Below are 20,973 nucleotides of genomic sequence, written 5' to 3' on the forward strand. Positions count from 1 at the left end.
GCAACGTTGCTGTGCTTTGATCCTATTCATTCATGAACTGTGAATATATTATTATTATTTTTTAAGTTAGACAACTATAACTATTGCAACTACAGGTCTATTAGGTCCAACAGTCACTTACACACGTATAGCACACATTTAAATCTTACTACTACTCATACCTGAAAAATAATCTTTGAAAACAGTACGGTTTTTAGATGAGATCTGAGTAATTAGGCTAAACCTGTGTGAATTTAGCGATGCAAATAATGTATTACCAATGCTCAATCTGTTCAGCTCTTGAGGGGGAATTCATTAATCAGAAGTTGAAGTCGACAGGACAGATGCTGTGAAAAAAGAGCTGGACGCCGGAGAAGAGGATGAGGGGAAGAATGGTTAAGAAATTAGGAGAGGCATAAAGACATAAACGTGGGGGAAAAATAATAAGCCAATTGGTATATAATGCATTTTGACTCCTTTGGCGGGCTGGCTGAATAAACGAAGGCAGTCATGGCTGACAATAGCGGAGTTGGGTTAAAGGGGTCGTTTTGTGTGGACAGGTCATCTGGGTTGAGGGTCAAATCCCTCCTATTCATGACACCCCGAGTGTTGCCTAACTCACACACTTGCACACACATATATGTATGTCAGGGGCACTTTCCCAGCGCTTGTGGCAATGGCAGATCTGGGAGAGTTCAACCTCGGGTGCACTAAGTTTTCACAGCGAGGTCAAGGGTGGCGATGGCGTTTGTGTTTGGGGGGGTGTGAATCAAAGACAGAGGGAGAAGGAAAGCGATTGATTGGAGAAATCTTCATGGTTTTGATCAGATTGTAGGCGAGGGGGTGAAAGAAAAGTCGATAAACTGCAGTTGTTGAAGCTTATGTGAAGTTGTCATAAACAGTTGGATCAGACACATGTATTCTGACTTACATATGGAGGCACCAAGCCTCTATAGGTGATCAATAGGTTTACTGCACTACTTTACTTTCTTTTATGTCTGAAGTACACCGTATGTTGACTTAAATTGCCAAAAACCACGCTGTTGCTGTTGTGCAGATGACAATTAGGCCTTTGAATCATACATCTTGATGAGTATGAAGTGGAAGGTTGTGCAGGTTTTCAAATTTCAAACCCTGAGACTTCTGAGATTTTTCCAAGATGTCTACCTACCAATTCAATAGAGGTAAATGGAATTGTGTCTGTAGCAATCAAATAACTGAAAACCGACAATTTGTATTTTTCGCTGTGAGATAAGTAAACTGAAACGGAACAACAACAAGTACTGCAATAAAAGTAATATTAGGAGCACCAAAAAATGTATTCCCTTCACCTCCATTGTAATTGAGTGGCAACATAAATCAAAATGACAAATATCTCAATATGTAGGCAAAACAAGCCAAAACTGAAGATAAGTTACCAAAAATGACCTACACACAGTCACACACATCTCAACCCGCCTGGCAGTCACTGTGTCACCAATCTCTCTCTCATCAGGCAGAATGCTTTACTTAGCATGAGAGAATGAGTGGCTGTTGGTGAGGATGTGTCAGTGTGAAAGTGTTTCTGTCTTTGTGTGTTGGGTCCAGCGGCTGGTATAGGCAGCAGAGAGTCGTGACATTCTCACAAGCTTCCGGGACCTTTATTGCCGTGGCAATAATCAATAGCGTTTCCACAGAGACGTCTTTTGGCTGGGCGGGTCAATATCTGTCACTCAGGGTCTGAGCCGTGGCACATACCCTCTTACTCAGCAGCCCCCTCTGTCTGCTCCCCTCCTCCCATCTCTTCTCATGTATCTCAGGAGTGGGATGCTTTCTCAATTTAAGGAGTTGTGTGTTTTATTTAAACTCATGTCCAATTGAGCCACCGTATCTGATTTCTTTGCTCAGTGTGAGAATCTAAAGTGACTCAAGTAGGACTTGAGGATTTTGAATTATCTATTTATCCAACATGGTGTTACATTTACATGAGTAATTTATCATAATACAGTAATTATCATTTCATGTTTTGAATCGTGAAATTGCTTGCAAATCTTTTTAGCACGAAACTCAAGTAATGGTAAATTGTTTAATTGTGATTAAATATGTTAGTTCAAAACACTCCCACCACTCCCACCAATTCAGTTTATTTCCTGATAGGTTTCCTCATCAAAGGAATTTGTTTTGGTGTTTTGGTGCATAGATTAACACAGTGAGAATAAATGAAATGGAGAAATAAGAGCAAATATTGGAAGAAAATAAATACAAATAAAGAAACTATTATGAAATAAAATACATTTCTACAAGAAACAAAAAAGTCAGTACAAATATGACAAATTACTGTAAAAAATACTACAGTACACTGAATTAAAATAAAGCTTTTGACAGTAAACTAGAGTGTTTTACAATAAACTTGTGTTTAAATGCCAATACTCACCCTTCCAGTCGCCATGTTTCTGGTGTGGTCAGTGTGAAGAGGCAGCAGTATAGATAAATTGACTGACTGGCCGGTGGGCTGGGCGATTTTTTACCCCAGGTGGCCAATACTGCTGTTTGACTCAAGCACTTACAAAATGACCTGTGCCCATCAAGTCCAGTCTTCACTCAACACCACTTAGTCAGCACAAAGAAAACTGATGCTCGCACCGAATGTACCAGCCATGCCTGAAATCATGAGATTATGATGTCAGTGATACAGGTGTGATTGCATTATCTGCTCTCATGAATATGAAACAGAACATCAACAAACTATTTGTTATCATTTTTATTAAAAGTATATTTAATTTTAGTGTTGTCAAAATGTTTTAATTGATTTAGCAGTATATGATTACAATGTGTCTTACAGTACCGTCTTTAACTTTTAAACTCACAGAAACCTAAAATCTTGCACATTTACTCAAATCTAAATGTACGTTTGTATTTTTTAAGTCACAAATGACAGGATGTTTGTGAACACCCTTGAGAGGAGCCCTGTGATCTCTACAAAGTAAAGGGTAAGATTAGTGTCTCTGCTTCCCATCTTCGCTGCTACTCCCCGGATGACGCTGTCTGTCGCCTCGTTGCCAAGCAACAGTGCAGCCACTGTCAAAGAATTCTGGGGGATGTTTAGGCAGCGGCATGCTTGGGGGGAAGGAGTGTGTGTGTGTGTGTGTGTGTGTGTGTGTGTGTGTGTGTGTGTGTGTGTGTGTGTGTGTGTGTGTGTGTGTGTGTGTGTGTGTGTGTGTGTGTCTCAGAGGAGAAGCAGAGCATACTCATGTGTGCATTTATATGTGAACTTTCTTTTAATCTCAGCAATTTGATGATTCGCAAAGATTTATTTTGCAATCCTGCCTTTCATCAGTTTCACACCGTACACCTCTCTGATCTCTGTTGAGTCAACTTTTCTCACACACACCGTGAAATACTTCACATTTCGTTTTTGATGTTTGAAGTGTGTTTTCACAAGCTTGACCCCCAACAACACAGTGAAGCAACGTACTGTCAGTTACAATGGATAGTCAGGTAACAAGTGGTGTTAGATATACTTCTTCAGTCATATTCAAGGAATAATTCGCCCATAAGCAACACAACAGCTTCAGAAAGTTAATGAATGTGCAAAAATGAAAAAGATGATCTGCATGAAACTATAGGACACTGAATGACTGACTGACTATGTCTCTTTTGTGCCATAGCCTTAACATTTATTTGCCTCTCTTTAAAATAAGCTTCCTTGCATTTGCTGCTTTCTCCTTAAATGCTCCAATGTGTGAATCCTATATCCTGTAAGTAAAGATTAACAAGTCCCACTTTTATCATGGCTGCAGGATGAATGTATAGCACTGTGCTGCTTTTATAATGATCTTTTGTAAAGGGCACAGTCCAGCAGGTAGATGGACTTGTGTTTGTCCTGTTCAGAAGCTGCTCTCCAAATGTATATCTTTGACCGTTTGATCGTTGAAGTCCTGCTTTGCCATAACACGTGTCCTACATTCAATTGAAATGACATTCCCTGCCACATCGTTGCCTCGCTCTGCTCTGCTCTCGTTCTCTATAGCCGTGCCCTCCAACAGCGGGGAGGAGATGCCTTCACCAGAGGAGGTTTATTTTAAGGATTCCCCTGTTCCCTTTGTCCTCTCTCTCCTCTCCATCTCTCTCCGGGATGGTTTCATAGCCCACCCCGCCGACTGGGCCTCCCTCTCCCCTGCCAGGCCTTTTAGCCAGCGGGTTAAACATTGATTTGTGAATGGAGGGAAGCACAGTGGCCCCTGCGTGGAGTGCAGCAGTCCCCTACTGTTTCTGTGTGTACACACACCCCCCTACTATACACCACCAAGACTAACAGCCAACATGAAAGCTACTGAGCTAAAAAGCCTTAATTCAACAACTGAAGATGGTTGACACAGCGTTTCAAATGTTGTTTGCGTTTCTATTAAGACTTTAATTGTCTTGATTAGATTTTTAATTGCACATTTTCCCATTAAAGGAACTACAGGAACAACATTTTAAATGGACAAACTTCTTTAAGAGCTTGTTCTTAAAGTGGTCGAACACTTAAAAAGGAAAATATAATAATGTTAACATCTTGTTCTCTGATATTTTTTACGGTTTTACAGATATTTTTTGTCAACATCAATCAAAAGGATGTATTATGTGCATCACTTGTTGAGCTGCTGGGTTTTTGCCAAACACATAGGCAACAGTTTCAGATCAAAATAACAACAACTGCCAGTTATGTTAATGCTATATGCTCATTGTTTCAAGGTAACAAAAAAACATCTTTGCACTCTGGTGCTGGTACAAAACTAAGGGAAACCTCTCCAGATCTTGAGTATAAGCCAGGGGTGTCAAGGTGAGAGAAAGTGGACCCTCTTGACTTCTAACTGGGTTTCCCGCCTCTTCCAGAGTCAGGGCATGAAAAGGCTAAGAGGGAGAGAGGGGAGGTGAGACAGAGGGGTTTGCTTTTCACTACCCCAAAAAAGAGAGAGCAATGAATGAGTGACTGGCTGAATGAATGAGAGGCGGGCTGGGTCTGAGAGGGGCTCCGGCCCTGTGGATCAGCAGAGGTTAACTCGGCTTCTTCAGAAGGATGAAAAGGGGAAAAAACGGATTGAGCTTTAAAGAGGAGGATCCCCTATGCGCCTGGGGCGGGATCAGACAGGATGATTTATTAGAGAGAGAGAGAGAGAGAGAGAGAGAGAGAGAGAGAGAGAGAGAGAGAGAGAGAGAGAGAGAGAGAGAGAGAGAGAGAGAGAGAGAGAGAGAGAGAGGTGTTTGTAAGCATCAAAAAGCTGCAGAGCAAACGCAGCATTCAAAACTGCTGATATGCGCGACATGAGGATGGGATTCCAGTTTCCAGAAAGAGACAAGCTTAACACTTCTCAACCTCTTGAATGAAACTCACATATTAGGGCGTACACCCAAAACCAGGTTGCGCAAAAACACAAAAGCGTGCCAAGTCTCTAATTTGGATTTCTTAAGTGTGTTTAAAATGTTTTGGGTATAGGAGCAGGAAACCCTCAAAACATCTCCATTTCTGTTTTTTAAGCGTGTAAAAAGTATTAGACTGATGACATTAGGTACCGTTTTCATGGTGTGATCACGTGCTCTTGGGGGGGCTCAAATATATATTTTTTATTAAATAAAAAAGAATTGCTCAACAAATGCATAATGTGAGTTTAAATGATAAGATGTGCAAAATAATGTGCAAAACGGCCAAATACAGTTCTGCACAATTTTTGTTTTTCATTAAAAATCTTTGAATGAACTATATAAATAAAGATGTGCCATTATTTAAAATATAAGACAGCATGGTCTCTGTTGCCCCTTCAATGGCCTGTCACATGAGCATATAATCCACCCATTTTCTGCCACTCCGGACCACCCTTTGCCACACAGGCCTACAGTAGGCAGCCCTTTCTGCAGCAGAATGGCTGCACATGGCGCTGAAGGCACCGCTTTATGTCCAAGTGCCTGGTTACGGCGTTGCACTAGTTTGCTCACACAAGAGAGGGGGGCACAAGACAAACACCAAACGTCATGCAGTGCGGTCAGAGAGTAAACAGTGTCGGGATTGTAATCTCTTTTTGGGTAGAAAATAGGGCTGTTGTGTCTTTAAGAGGGGCTGCTGGTCCCTCATCGCAGCTGCTGGCGTGTGTGGCTGTGTGTGTGTGTGTGTGTGTGTGTGTGTGTGTGTGTGTGTGTGTGTGTGTGTGTGTGTGTGTGTGTGTGCGTGTGTGTGTGTGTGTGGGTGGGTGGGTGGGTGTGTGTGATAGAGGACAGCGGAGATTCATTACTTAAGCAGTACAATGGACATTTATCACCCCGTGGTGTTATTCAAATTCAGTACCAAGCGAGGACCTTCTCCACTCCTCTCTCCGCCTTGCGTCGCGGCCGCAGCGTTATTGTTGGAGCAGCGTTAAGAGAAAGCCAGGAGGGCAGAGACACATCCATCCAGTCAGTCCGAGAGACCCGTACAGGGAGGATGGCAGGAAGGCAGCAGCGTCTGTCCGGGAATGAACGCACGAAGCCCGCTGCTCTCCGGCTCCTCAGCCCCCCCATCCTCCGGTGCTCGCTGGGGGGCATTTGGACGAGGCAGACCCGAGAGAACGCACGTCGTGGGAACTGAACCAAGGACGCACCACCGGGAACTAAAGGGGCTTCCTATTTTTTTAAATTACGTTTTCATCACCACAGGAAAGATAATCGAAGTTCCTTTCTTCAAATAGGAGGGGATTTTTTTTTTCTCGTGGAAAGCCATTGTGCATCCTAAAGCACCATAACTGAACAGTGCTTCCTTTAAATCAATGACAGTACACAGGTGCAAGTCCACTTGAGCAATGGAGATGACATTTTACTTTAAGATGCCATGGTCATTCAGCCATCTTAAAAAGGGCCCAGAGATCTGAAGAGACTTGGGGTTAACTTTGAAACTAGCAACCAGTGTAAATACATAAGATATTAAGGCAGCTTTAAGAAAAAGTAGGAATAGGGATGCTTTTGAACAGCGTTAGAGAAAGTCACAAAGTGGTTGTGGCTGCAGTAATGCTTCTTTAGCATTATTAAACAATTGAACAAATGAAATGTTTTTTATAATCAGTCCAGCAGTAGCCTATAGCATTTGGGGTGTACTTTTGTAGGGAAGTTGCACTATAGACTATATTTCCATGTTTTTAATCTAAAAAAAGAATCTTGATGTTTAGTTTTCTGCTGCAACAGGGGAGCCGATTTCGAGGCAACGCTGAGCAAAGAGGATGTCAAAAATAATGCACAGTACTGCAACTCTCTATCCTGTAAAAAAGGGAAAGAAAACTGTTTTCAGTGTCAGACGCAGCCAATACTGTCAAAGGGCATTTAGGCAGTCGTAGCAGGTGCAGCCACGAGGCCTATACAATAACTGCTCCTGAACACTAGCGATTTAAATAACCACATGCTTCATTTCCTCTTTTTAATGTTGGCAGAGGACATACAGAGTCTTTAGCGACTGATTGTCCAAACGCAATTCTTGAGTAAACTCAAATTCAACCCCAAGAATTGTGTATGGACATCTGTTGCTGCAGACTCGCATTCATCACTGCTGCCTTTTGGCCAAACGCCTCATCAAGAATGTAGGCCTCCAAACCACAAAGGAGGCGACTGAAAGGCATTTAGTCTCGGTTTGTTTTGTAACTGTCTCATTTCAGGTAAGATACAGAGCGCATTTGGCATGTTATGGAGGAGAAAGACGCGGGACTGGGCCAATAAAGTGGAGCAAACCTTATTCTGCCTCGTGTAATGTGTTTTTCGAGGTGCGCGTTGTGGTTGGCCCGATTGGTATTTACACTTTGTCGAAGATCTAATCAAGACTGTTTGTTTTAAATGGCAAATATCGACTAAAAGCATTGATGTATCGACTGTGTTTGGCAAATAGTAGAAAGCAGTGAGTTGAGTGCTCGCAGAGTGAGGCCTGCATGCAGCACCGGATGCACGTGAGATGAGCAAAGCTACAAAACTGGACCTTCAGATGCATGTGTGCACAAACGAGGAGAATAAATACAAATGAACAAGGCAGATTAAATAGAATTTAGAAAATCAATTCGTTACAAGCTACATTTGGTTGTAAAAATAGCTTCTTCGATCATTGTATATAATGTATTACTAAAGAGCATATTTAAAGCCAATTAAGGCAAATCCTAAAGTGCATCCTGCATAAAGGCACTTAACCACAGATATATTACTCAAAACACATTTTCCAAGTGCTTTTAAGGCTAAATCAAAGGCAGTTTACGACATATTAATGTGTTAAAGGGCTGTAAAAACAGAGAACACACAGAGGCCTGATGACTGATGCTGCCAAATCTCTGGAGCCAAACAGCGTCACTGAAAAATCACGTGGGGCACTTTTTGGTCCATTTGGGTTTTTATCGTTTTATTTTCTTCTTAATTTAACGGATTTACTGCCTAAAATTGTATCCAATTCTTCTTCTTTTTAAAAAGACAATTTATTAAACATTTCAACCAAAATGAATCAAATTGAAACGTTTGACGTTTTTCAACGGTTAGTGTAACATATTTGAATTAAAAAATACATTTTATGATTTAAAATAATGTTTAAAAATAATATAAATGTTTAGCTTCAACGTTGAATTGAAAACAGCAGCAGACACACAGAAAACGTGTGTGTTGTTGTTGCACATTAAAGGCTAACCTTTCTTAATTCCAGGGATCAGTGCTGTTTGCTCTTGCAGAAAATGCCTCTGTGTGAAATGGACTCTGCAACTGTTTGTCTTTATTTATTTAATAAAACATCAATAGCCTCTAACTTACAAACGCATTTGAACTATTTCTAAAATGTGAAGCACAAATGCAAGGATACTTGCACGTGTTTTTTCTGCGTGCTAACACAACAGGAGCATTTTTCTCAGAAATAAAGGACTACGTTTTTTTAAATTAATAATCACCAGGTTTATTTTAATAAAGTTCAGCCTTTCATGAAAATAGAATAAAAAATACGTATTAACAATGACATTTTTATGAAATACGTAAGACTTATTTGGACATAATAAGCTTAGAGAGAATGAATCTCTAACTACTATGTTTTTGTTGCATAATTAGTGTATAATTGAGTGCAATAGGAAAAAAACGGTTATTTTGGCAAACATAATCGAAAATACTAAGGGCTAATATACGTTTTCTTTAGTGCAGTAATGCATTTCCTCCTTCTTTCGTTACAGAAAAAAACATCAATGAAAGGTTCTTCCTGTGACAGGTTTAAAATAAAAAACAAAATCAATGCTTTTATGTAAAAACATAATCTAGTAGTTTGTTTTTATTACCTAGAGTTTACTGAATGACTGTTAATGACAGGATGGAGATCACATGCGATTTTTTTCATTGTATTCCCCCTTCTGTAACATGAGTCGTTATTATACATATGTGTGATGTGGTGGTGAGGGTCCACTCACCACGTCACCAGGTCTCATGTACACTGTGCAGGATGGGGAACTATCTGTAAACTGTACAGGCCCAGACAATAGTCCAACCCTGCATCCATTGTGAAAATAGCAATGGAAACAAAGAGGGAATACAAATGTGGGTACAGACACGAATTAAGGAGAAAAAAAAGTGCCTCACGTAAGAATAATCTATAGGATCTAATAGACACAATGAATACAAGCATTTTTTTTAAAGATCATCATCTAAAGCTTTTTTGAAAGTTGCGCCAGAAATGTCAAATGGAGGCCTATAGGAGGCAGAACCATGTCTTTGATCCTCTCTGTGTGAAACACTCTCAGTAGCTCAGTGTCCCAGGCCTGCACCAGCTGACACAGAAGCCCCTCTCTCTCCTCTCTGTAACCCCCTGCCTCATTAGCATTTCCTTTCTAGCAGCCATTCTCGTCCGGTTTCCCGTTGCAAATCGGACTCCACAACCGAGAAAAGGTTTAAGGTCGCCCCGGGCGTTCAGGGGAGGGCAGCCCGGAGGCAAGACCTCGACCTCCCGCAGTGATCCTGTAGTTCACACCCCACACACACACTCAAACATACGCTACACCCCCCCTTTGTATGCATGTTGTAGCTGAGTGACGCTATAGGACGGTGAAATGTCCCCAAAGTCTGGTCTAATCAGCCTAAAACGGCAGTGTGATCACAGAGCTGGGCTTAAATCGATCAGATATAAACTATCACCAGGAATTATCGAAGCGTGATGTAAAATCCTAATTGAGAAACGTGTTTGGCTATCAGCCCCTGTGTGCGCTGCAGGGGGCTTTCAGCCAAAATTGCACTTAACAGTGATAAAGTCCAAAGAGATGCTGCAGTTTGTAAAGTGCAGAAGCACTATCTGGGGAGTAAACCTTTAACATAGCGGAGAAGAACGCCAAACAGGGTCATTTAAATACTCTTAATAAATGAAAGTGAAGAGTACATAAAAATGCAATTGAATATACATTTAATTCGTTACTTTACTTTTATTTAATTCGTCACAGCTGTGTTTATAACTTTACTATATATATATATAGTAAATATATATAACATATGTGTGTGTGTGATCACACACATATGTTGACCCCTGTCAGGAATTAAGGCAAAATTAAGTAAATTGTTCAACATTTTTAGAAAAAATACTCAGTACAGAAATTGGTAAAAAAGCAGACAAGACAACTGTTTTGAAAAACAGAACACTTTTAATAATTGTTTCCATTTTGAGCAAAATATAAAAAGCAGTTAGAAGAAACATTTATTTTTCTCAAATCAAAATTGGACTGAAAAAAAACTACACTTTCTTTTGACCGCTTTAATAGCATTCTACGCATTATATAACCATTACATACACACTATTATGCCTGTAAGCAGATCAAAGGATATTTTTGTTCTTTATTTGTCATTACCTGTAATCCTTAGTAAAAAACTGATAAATATGTCTTTATAGGATAAGACATGATAGTTGATGAATACATTATTTACCACATAAGATGTCCTTATATCGGCTTACAGTACCACATACTTTATATACTGCTAAGAAATGCTTATTAGTGGGGGTTAAAACAAAGTGTTACCCTTTATTTTATTTTATCGTAGACTGAAGGTCATGGAAGATGAGGTCTTTATATCAGTCACGGTCACACTGTAAGAGAGGATGTAGGTAGATGAAGGTTTACACTTCAGCTGTAGGTATTCACACTCGCACCAATAGTGGGCCAGGTAACCAGAGCTTCAGATGACTTCCCTTTACACCTGTCAAATTTAAAATTAAAATTAAAATGTCAACAGAAGGCCCATGTCATAGTTTGACATTTTTCTCAGTGACCATCTCTGAATTTCCACTCATTCCTGCGACGAACATCCATCATGGTCAGACCTCACGGTGCAGGCCGACACATCCCGAGCGTCCAATGGGCTGGCGTGTTGTTGAGATGTGGGGCGGGGGGTGCAGAGGAACTGGAGAAAAGGCTGTTTCAGGGATGTTTGTATTCCTCTACCCTCCATGAAGAGTAGAAATAAACACAACGTTGTCTTGGTCTTGTAGTTGGTATTCCAGCTCCCCCTGAGGTTCAGAAAACACACAAATATTCAATATTCAAACATATCTGCGAGTCGAAGGAGAGATCTCTGTCTTTACTAATACAAATATGTGTATTGCTCCCGTGTTCCCATCGGGGTCCAATCAATGACAAACTTTTCATTTCATTTACATCCTGTGTTGCGTCCTGTAATTGAATCAATGGATTGAAATTGAAGCGCTCATACTGTGTGTGCATGTAAATACGAGCTCACATATGAGACCCCAAGGACAAACTTGTCTTGCAGCTGCTTTTTCACGTTATATGAAACATTAACTGACTGAGAAAAAGAGCAAACTCGGTATCAGTGAGCATATACGGGCTAACATTCACATCCACACACACACTGCTGAATTAAATGTGATGTATATAGCTAGAGGGATCTATGCATGAAGACACAAAAACAGCTGTGTGGTCTCAAACAATTTCTCGATGTATAGTACATCCTGAAAACAGGCGTACAAGGTTTAAAAGAGCTACAAATAAAGGTTGTTCTTTTACTGTTGCACACACACACACACACACACACACACACACACACACACACACACACACACACACACACACACACACACACACACACACACACACACACACACACACACACACACACACACACACACACACACACACACACACACACACACACACACACACACACACACACACACACACACACACACACACACACACACACACACACACACACACACACACACACACACACACACACACACACACACACACACACACACACACACACACACACACACACACAACACACACACACAACACACACACACACACACACCACACACACACACACACACACACACACACACACACACACACACACACACACACACACACACACACACACACACACACACACACACACACACACACACACACACACACACACACACACACACACACACACACACACGACAGTGAACATGTCTCCCAGTGCTCACCATTAGCTCCCAGTCTGCATCATTGATAAGCACCAGAATCCCAGGTCTCCTGTGGGAAAACAAACCGTTTTGAGTCAGACTTATTTCCCAAAGGTAATGCAGGTGCAAACACACGTAAACACGAGTGTAAAAGATACAGACAGATAGAGCAGGAATGTCTTGGCAGATGCATGTAAAAAAACTAAAATAAGTGTCTGCGTCCTGCTTTAAAAAAAGACGATACAAAAATCAAGACAAAAATACCAACGTTCAATTGAAAATATTATTAAATGAGTTTAAATAAAAGTGCCACAAAAAATATAAACATTTCACTAAAGAGGAATATAATTGTTCTCGCATTCTCTAAGCTGGTCAAATAAAACAATTTAAAAGCATTACTAATTTAATTTATACAAATTACTTTTTAGTCTTTCATTTTTTGAAATGGTGGATTAGGAAAAAGAGGTTATTTCTTTGCAAGCATGATGATTGGAAATGAGATCTGGTGTTTTTGTAATATTATTTGAAATGAATATAACACCAGTGTTATGTTTGAGAACACACACTGGTCTATATATATATATATATATATATATATATATGATAGTAGATCTAACAGTATATGTGACTGCATGTGTGCTATGTCCATGTTACAGCCCATATGCAATTATAGACAAGCACTTTTTTTCTCATGCCTGCTTATGTACAAATGTACACTTCTTTATCTGCAGATATGCATTTGTACTAGCAATCACAAACTCCACATTTCTTTTCTGGTTATCAAAATCAAAAAATATAGAATACATATTTGAAGTAAAAGGCACATACAGTAAGTCACGGAGGACAGTGGTAAGGGGAAAACAAACTGTCACTGAAAATTAATGAGCGCCCAAAAATAACATGCATATAAACCCTAAAAAAATCCCCACCCTTCAAAGGGGGATAATAAGGGCAATGGAGGAGGGTAACATCAAGCACCTATGGGTGCAGTCTTTTTTAACATGCTGGTGCATTTTATTTCTGAAAGCCACAGAGGAAGCGGTTTAGGTAATGTCGATGGGAGGATAATGCCTCAAGCAGGTCAAATAAGCTCCTCTGCACCTTGCAGATGCTCTATGACGTCAATGCAAAAAGGGCCATGTGAGAGTGCAAACATACGTCCACACGAGTGACATGCACACACACAGAAAAACAGCTTTGAAAAGGAACACAATTATAATTAAAAAGGTAAAGATTGTCAACCCATCACCAATAGATTTATTTTTAGATAATGAAGAAACACCTTAATGATGGTTAGCTTTAAAAACCTGTGTGCTGCCAACATAAAGAACACACACATCTAATCTATAAGGTTTATAGGTAGGCCAGCTTTTTCCTCTATTCATTGGTTAGGTGGAGCTATAAATAGTCCTGCACAAAGGCAGCTGTAAAAGTCAGCCAGTCCTATAACGCTGCTGTGACACACACACACACACACACACACACACACACACACACACACACACACACACACACACACACACACACACACACACACACACACACACACACACACACACACACACACACCACACACACACACACACACACACACACACACACACACACACACACACACACACACACACACACACACACACACACACACACACACACACACACACACACACACACACACACACACACACACACACACACACACACACACACACACACACACACACACACACACACACACTTTTTTTCTCCAGCATTTCAGCAGATTTGAACTGCAGGGAAAATGCTTCAGAAAGCGGCTTCACGCACAATACTGCACGTTCGTTTTCAACCGATCTTTATGAAGCTATTTTGATCACATATTACAGTCATATTTGGCAGTTAGGGTTTGATTTCCAGTGGTCTTTCAGGACATATTGTTGTACACAGATCCAAGTGTATGTCAAGTGCACGCTCACACTCACACAGAGTCTCCCTGGACAAAGAGCTCGGGCCGTTCCTTCAGCAGGTTCTGTTGGATCCAGACCAGCAGCTGCTTCACGTCCCCTACAAAACACACACACACAAAGCCCATACACAGTCAGACAACAGAGGTCACAGGTCAGGGGTTAAGGGTCAAGGTGCATGGTTCCAGCCTCCTGGTCGATGTGACGCGACAGAAGCACCAGGCGGGACGAGGCTGTGTATACGAGTGTGTGTGTGTGTCTGGGTGCATGTATATTTATGAGTGTATGTGTATGTTGGGGGGGAAAGGCGAGGACACTGGAAATGGGGGGAGGGTCGACTGATGTCAACGGCCAAGAGCGGCGTCGTTCACCTTGGCTACAAAGAAATACAATTAATGATTTTGTGTGTGTAAATTGAAAAAATTACGAGAAAAAAAAAAACCCATCTACAGCTCAAAAGAATATTAAGACAGACATTTTTCTAAAGCATCTGCTTGTCAAAACATATAAATGCCCTTATATTTTCTTTGAATAGAAAATTAAATTTCTCAATGCGGGACTAATAAAATGATCAGAAAACGCAAAGATACATATAATAATAATTTTCTTTGTTAAATGCACTGCTTCTGGCTTGAGCTTGACTATCAATAATGCTTGAATTTTCTATGAGTCTGACCTCCTGAACAATCAGAGTGACCTTGTCTCAACAATAGATTGAGCCTCACTCCGCCCGACTGACAGGAAGCCACAAAGGCGACGACAATGAGAGGTTTTAGGATAAATCCCCACTAAACAACCAACTATGAATATATTAACCGCTGTTACCGTTAAGACTCAAGGTGGTGTAAGGGCTTTTGAGTGTGTGTGTGTGGTACGCTTCCTGACATTTGTTTTTTAAGAAATGGGGGAACAGTATAATTACAGGGATACACATACATAACAAAAAACAGATAAATGCAGAAAAACACAGAAAATGTTCTTTTGACTATTTCCTGGTTGTGTGTTCGAGTGTGTATGATCACAGCTGGGGTCTTAATGTACATGCGCACGACGACCCTTGATAGCAGCACTACAATAGCTGTTAGCGACACCGACGCACACACACACACACACACCACATCAGGACTACAGTATCGACCTCCTTGACCAGTTCACACAGGAACGAAAAAACAGAAGAGATGGGGGGTGAAAATGAAGAGAGGCAAGGATAGCAGATGGAGCAGATACGAGGGTAAGAGGACGACAGTTAGTCCTCCAGAGCAGGTGTAAGGAGGGCGGTGAGGCCGTAGCAGGTAGGCGTCTGACCACATGGGATTCAGGAGTTCAGCTGGATCAAGGGCAGAAACAATATCATATCTGGGCTAAGACTACAGTTTTATACATGACATACATTCAGAGAAAAATAATTGAATTCAAGGGAGAAAAATATTGCACATTTTGGATTTTTCTTTGCTTTACAATGAATTATTCTATTAGAGAATGCAGGTATACATTTTGTGCATATCTAAAATAACAGACACTGTCCACTGTCTTAAAAAAATCATTTCAGATTATAAAATGATTCTGAAAGAGTGATTATATTAAAACTAGGTCCATTCCAAAACGTTTTTTTTATACATTTAATTTATATAATTCAAGGTTTAATTGACTGATTACAAAAAACTTGTTACAAATTCCCAGAAGACGCAACAAAAATCCACGTTAATAAATATTAACGTGTTTTGAAAGAAATATTTAAAGGCCTACTAGCAGCATTTAGCTTGGAAAAATAGATTTCTTGAGACACCTGCCTGGCCTGTAGTAGACTGTCTGGATGATATGTGATGTATAAGAGTGTGTGTGTGTGTGTGTGTGTGTGTGTGTGTATGTATGTGTGTGTGTGTGTATGTGGTGCTCAGGATAATTGCAGTGCTGTCGGCCAGCTCAGTAGTATAATGATAGTGCTGATTTTCTACGGTTCTAGGCCTCCATATAAAAAAAAGACAGATACCTCCCCTTGCACCCCACACACACACACACACACACACACACACACACTTACACCCACAAGTTAGAGTACTAGGCAGTGAATATTGACCTGGACGTCTGCAGGGCTAAAAACAGAACTAATCACTCCAGCAGTCATAACTCCTTTGTGGCGACTCCTTTCTTTGCTCTCTCTCTCTTTAACTATTGGTAATTTTTCTCCACCATTACCCGTTATTCGCTCTTTCATCCTCTCGCCCATTTACTTTTCATTTGCTCTCTCCTCTCTCTCTCTCTCTCTCTCTACGTCTCTCACACCGTCTCGTAAAACCTGCTCTCCTCCCTTCTTCATCTCTTTCCCTCCCTAGAGACCCAGTCACAAGCAAATGTTAAAAGTTGCACATAGAAAATAAATAGGATGTCTAAGCTCAATACACAGGTCGATAATAATTCAGACTTTAGGATTTAAGCTTTTTTATAAGAGAAACAGTCATCAGGCGCTGCCCTTTTAATGGCTTTCTCGTAAAAGGTTACACATATGGCTGCAAATTGAAATCACCCAGAAGCAAAAAGACAGGCTAGTAAATGAAAGCTTTTAAGAATGGTGGACAATGTAAACAAAAATGACGGCGCTTTGCGGTCCAGGTAAGGGGGAAACGAAAATGAGGGAACCAACAGACAGGAAAGGGGAAACATGCGTCACAGGCTCCTGAAGCATCTTGGGATAGCTCAATGCGTGGGTGGAAAGGAGGCATGGAGGGAGGGGAAGGAAAGGGCGCCATTTTGACGCCGATTCAAAAAAAAAAAGTGCCCGTTTATCTTTTGTGCACGCAGTTTCCCCCTCCTTCTTCTTTTGCTTTTTTGTCTTTGTGCAATTATGACAGCCATGTGAGAGGTGGGGGGGGTTGGGGGGGGGGGGGGGGGGGGTGAGCTATCCATCTTTTCGCTGATGCGAGGGGCAAAAACTGTGTGATCCTTAGACCACGGGGGTTTTGTCGTGTGTGTGGATGAGGGAGAGAGAGTTAGATGGGGGTGGGGTTTTTCAGTCGAGGGTCATCAATCACCGGCTGGGGTCAAAGAGAAATACGAAGGATTCAGAACCAATTATATCTGCCTTCATTGCACCCCTTCTATACTAACACACACTCGTAGAAACACACACACACTGATGTACAAGGCGAAATTAGTTTGGAGCGACATTTTCAGGATCAGCAAACGCGGCAGACTTAAGATCACAACGAGCAAATACGCCCAGGAAACGTAAAACTTATGAACTTCGTGCATAACATGGCAAACCTTATGGACACACACAAACACACAGGTCGGCTGTGCAGCAGGGTCATATCTTTCTGACATTCCCCGTTCTGGTCAACTTTTGTCTTTTTGTTGTCGTGGTTACACCAGCGCCATGCATGAACACCCTTTGTTTAGTAAAATACCAAAGACACATATTACACACACACACACACACATATTACACACACACACATATTACACACACACACACACACAGAAATAAAACTGGGCTGCAGGCAGGTTTTCCCTCGACTCCTCCATGCCGAGTTAGTGACCCATTTTGGAGAGAGCCTGGATCCCACAGCAAAATAAAATCTAATCAATTTGGATCCTGAGCTGGGAAAACTTTATGATTTGAGAAACCAGCACAGCCTGCTGAGTCAGTCAACATGCTCTAAGACAAGAAAATGCAGATTCACCCGACTGCTCTTCTACAACCCACAGAAAAAATCTTAAACATTCATACCCTTTACTACCTTAATTCACATACATTTTACTAAGCAGGGGGCAACATTCACAAGAGAAGGGATCAGTTAAGGGGTAAGGATGAAAGGGAGGAGAGAGAAGAATAGGGTTAGGGTTATGATGGAAGTCCAAAGGGAAGGCTATTACAAAGGCTTTTTTAAATAAGTTTTAAATGCTGATGAAAGATTTATAATAGAGCTTGCATCGACATTTAATAATGACCATTCAACTGGCAGATTTTCCTGTTATATGATACTAGCATAGTGTCAACAAAGCCTCAAAACATGGAACGCAAAATACAGTATATGAAAAAATCTGAAGTTTTAACATTTGAGTATTACATTGTTGTTATATCAGCTCTTATAATACTAATGTTTTAAGTTGCGGAATAAAGCCTGCTTTGTAACAACACATGTAATATGTTGTTGCACCAGTGCTATGAGCGCTACACTACATTAATATAAATAAATGACGCAAATATAATGCAAAAATGTCTATCACAAGCAAACATACTGAAACACGTGTCTCCACTTATACACAAATACTTGATTAATCATATTTCACTGCCATAGGTCTAAGCTATTGCTACAATGACTCTCTTAAAGGAAATAATGTAGGCCAGTCTTCAAGTATTTCCCGGTAAAAATAATACATGTTTGGCCATTGTGATATAAAAACCCATTCTCTAAGTTACACACTTAACATCGACACTGAGTATTACAAACTATTATAACTGACAGGACCAAAGAAGGACAGAAATAGTAATAAATAAAGTGAATACAAGTGATCGACAGTGTGAGGGATTCTTTGGTACCATTCTACCTACCATGAAGTCAAGACTGTAAAGATGATACGTAAACCATCGCAGTGAATCTCATATTAAGTTTAATTTAACTAATTTACTTCACCAAAAAATGGTAAAGCAGCTAAAAACATGTATTTCAAAAATGATGGTGGACTGAGTGTTGTTTTGTGTTAGGAAATAAATAAACACTCTTTAGCAGTCTTTCTTATACTTGGGTTTTCTGATTCGCAGCTATCTGACATTGTGTCTCTACAGTATCTTCCAATTTAAACACATCATTTATTTAAAAAAAGGAAATCTTGTGGCCGTCACTTCATCACATTGAGACTCTTATTCTGACATAGACAGGTGGTACTCACAAGGATCAGGTTGGCTTGGAAGGGTCACATGATGATCCTTCACACCATTGAAAAGCAGCTCTGCTCCACCCCTACACAAACAAACAGTCAGATTGGTCAACTATCAGTTTTTGTGGTATTTGTCAAAATACCATCACAAATGTAATATTTTCATGCTACAGAGATGTTCTGGCCCATACATCATATTCTATAGACTTAAGAAAACATAAACATATCCTTGTTCAGTAGAGAACAACACAAATGCCACCAAAACATAGCATAGGTTTAATGTGTTTTTCAATGAAACTGAGAAAAATTATGTAAAAATGTGTATTCCCTCTTACATGACAAATCGTATAGCAATAGAAATCAGTCAAAAATAATTGAAACCTTTTTCTCAACAATTTTAGCCAAACATAATTTATATTTATTTGCATGAATGTGATACAGTAATAATAATACAGTGTATTTAGAGGCACCTTTCAAAGCACCCAAGGACACCTTACAATTCAAAAAATATTCTAAAAGAAAGAAATAAAAGTACAAACGGACAGTAACAGGGGACATGTAGTACTACAATAAATAGGCTGATCTGAACAGGTACTCAACAAGTAACAGTACTCCGAGTTGTCTGTATTTATTTAATTGAATTAGCTTAATCTATACATTTATGTCAACCAAAATGTCTCAATGGTTCCATCAGTGTCAGTTAAAAAGAAGTCACTTCAGATTAAAACACTTTTATAATTGGAAAAAGTCTTAATGATTGGAAAAGATTACAAAGATAACTTAAAATCGAAGAAAATATGAATTATTATTGCAAAATCCATTCTCCACACCTTAAATGTTGGGTTTGTCTGTTGTCAAATTACACATTTTGTGACCTGCTGTACGCTTGTTGAATAAGGAAAGACCCTTCCCATGGATTACTGTCATCTTTCTGATGCAGATCTAACCTGAGTCTAAGCAGGTCTATAGATTCCATGGAGGGTGGTTCTCTTTTTGTTTTGGTCTCTGATAGTGCTCAGTCAAATCTCTGGCATGTTTTGCAGGCAGACTGCACATCTGGCTGAGCTGCAGGAGGAGCCAGGAGACAGGGTTAGAGCTGCTGCAGAGGGACAGTCTCTGAGCTTCTCATGGAGGAGTGAGAAATAGCTTTACAGTTTCACAGGCTGCACAAGTTAGCATAGCCAGGAAGAAACTAGTCAGGCAGCTCTGTTGCTGTGCAGCGTAAGAGGAGTATCTCTTATTATCTTAAATAACGTCACCTGTTAAGCAATCACACAACCTCTCGTTGTCTTGTTAAATTATAAAGAAAGAGACAACATAACGGTGGATAATGATTCATAAACAAACTCAAAACTAGCAGGGAGCTAGCTGTTACCCGGATGTGATTTGCTTTTTAAATGACAAAAGGCTAACGAAAGAAAAGCAAACTTAAAGCAGCATTCACCCGATGTATTTTTTCTTTAAAACTGCTGAAAGAATATTAAAACAGGCACTCTTAACCATCATACAGGCTTTTAAATGTGCTTACCCAAACTCCAGGTGAATAGCAACGGGCGCTGCCATATTGTCGGCACATGCAGGAAGTTGTGGCGGGGAGACGGAAGTGACGCATTTTGATATCATTTCCATACAAGGGGAAGCTTTTTATGAAATCAGTTAAAAGAAAGATTATTGTGTAAACTTAATCATAATATCGAAACTCTCTTTATGCATTTGGGACATCATAAATAT

The 20,973-nt window shown here is 40.3% G+C and overlaps 1 protein-coding gene across 1 annotated transcript; it reads right to left on the bottom strand.

Moving 5' to 3' along the window:
- Positions 1-10,572: 10,572 nt before the first annotated feature.
- Positions 10,573-20,840, bottom strand: urm1 (ubiquitin related modifier 1). Its single transcript, XM_034122961.1, has 5 exons — positions 20,771-20,840; positions 19,255-19,325; positions 14,383-14,464; positions 12,443-12,491; positions 10,573-11,452 (listed from the first exon to the last, which is right to left on the bottom strand). Exons 1-5 carry the CDS (start codon positions 20,803-20,805, stop codon positions 11,384-11,386), a joined length of 306 nt encoding a protein of 101 aa, XP_033978852.1. The 5' UTR covers positions 20,806-20,840; the 3' UTR covers positions 10,573-11,383.
- Between the last annotated feature and the right edge of the window lie 133 nt (positions 20,841-20,973).

This window comes from Trematomus bernacchii, unplaced genomic scaffold (genome assembly GCF_902827165.1).
Source record: "Trematomus bernacchii unplaced genomic scaffold, fTreBer1.1, whole genome shotgun sequence".
NCBI lineage: Eukaryota > Metazoa > Chordata > Actinopteri > Perciformes > Nototheniidae > Trematomus > Trematomus bernacchii.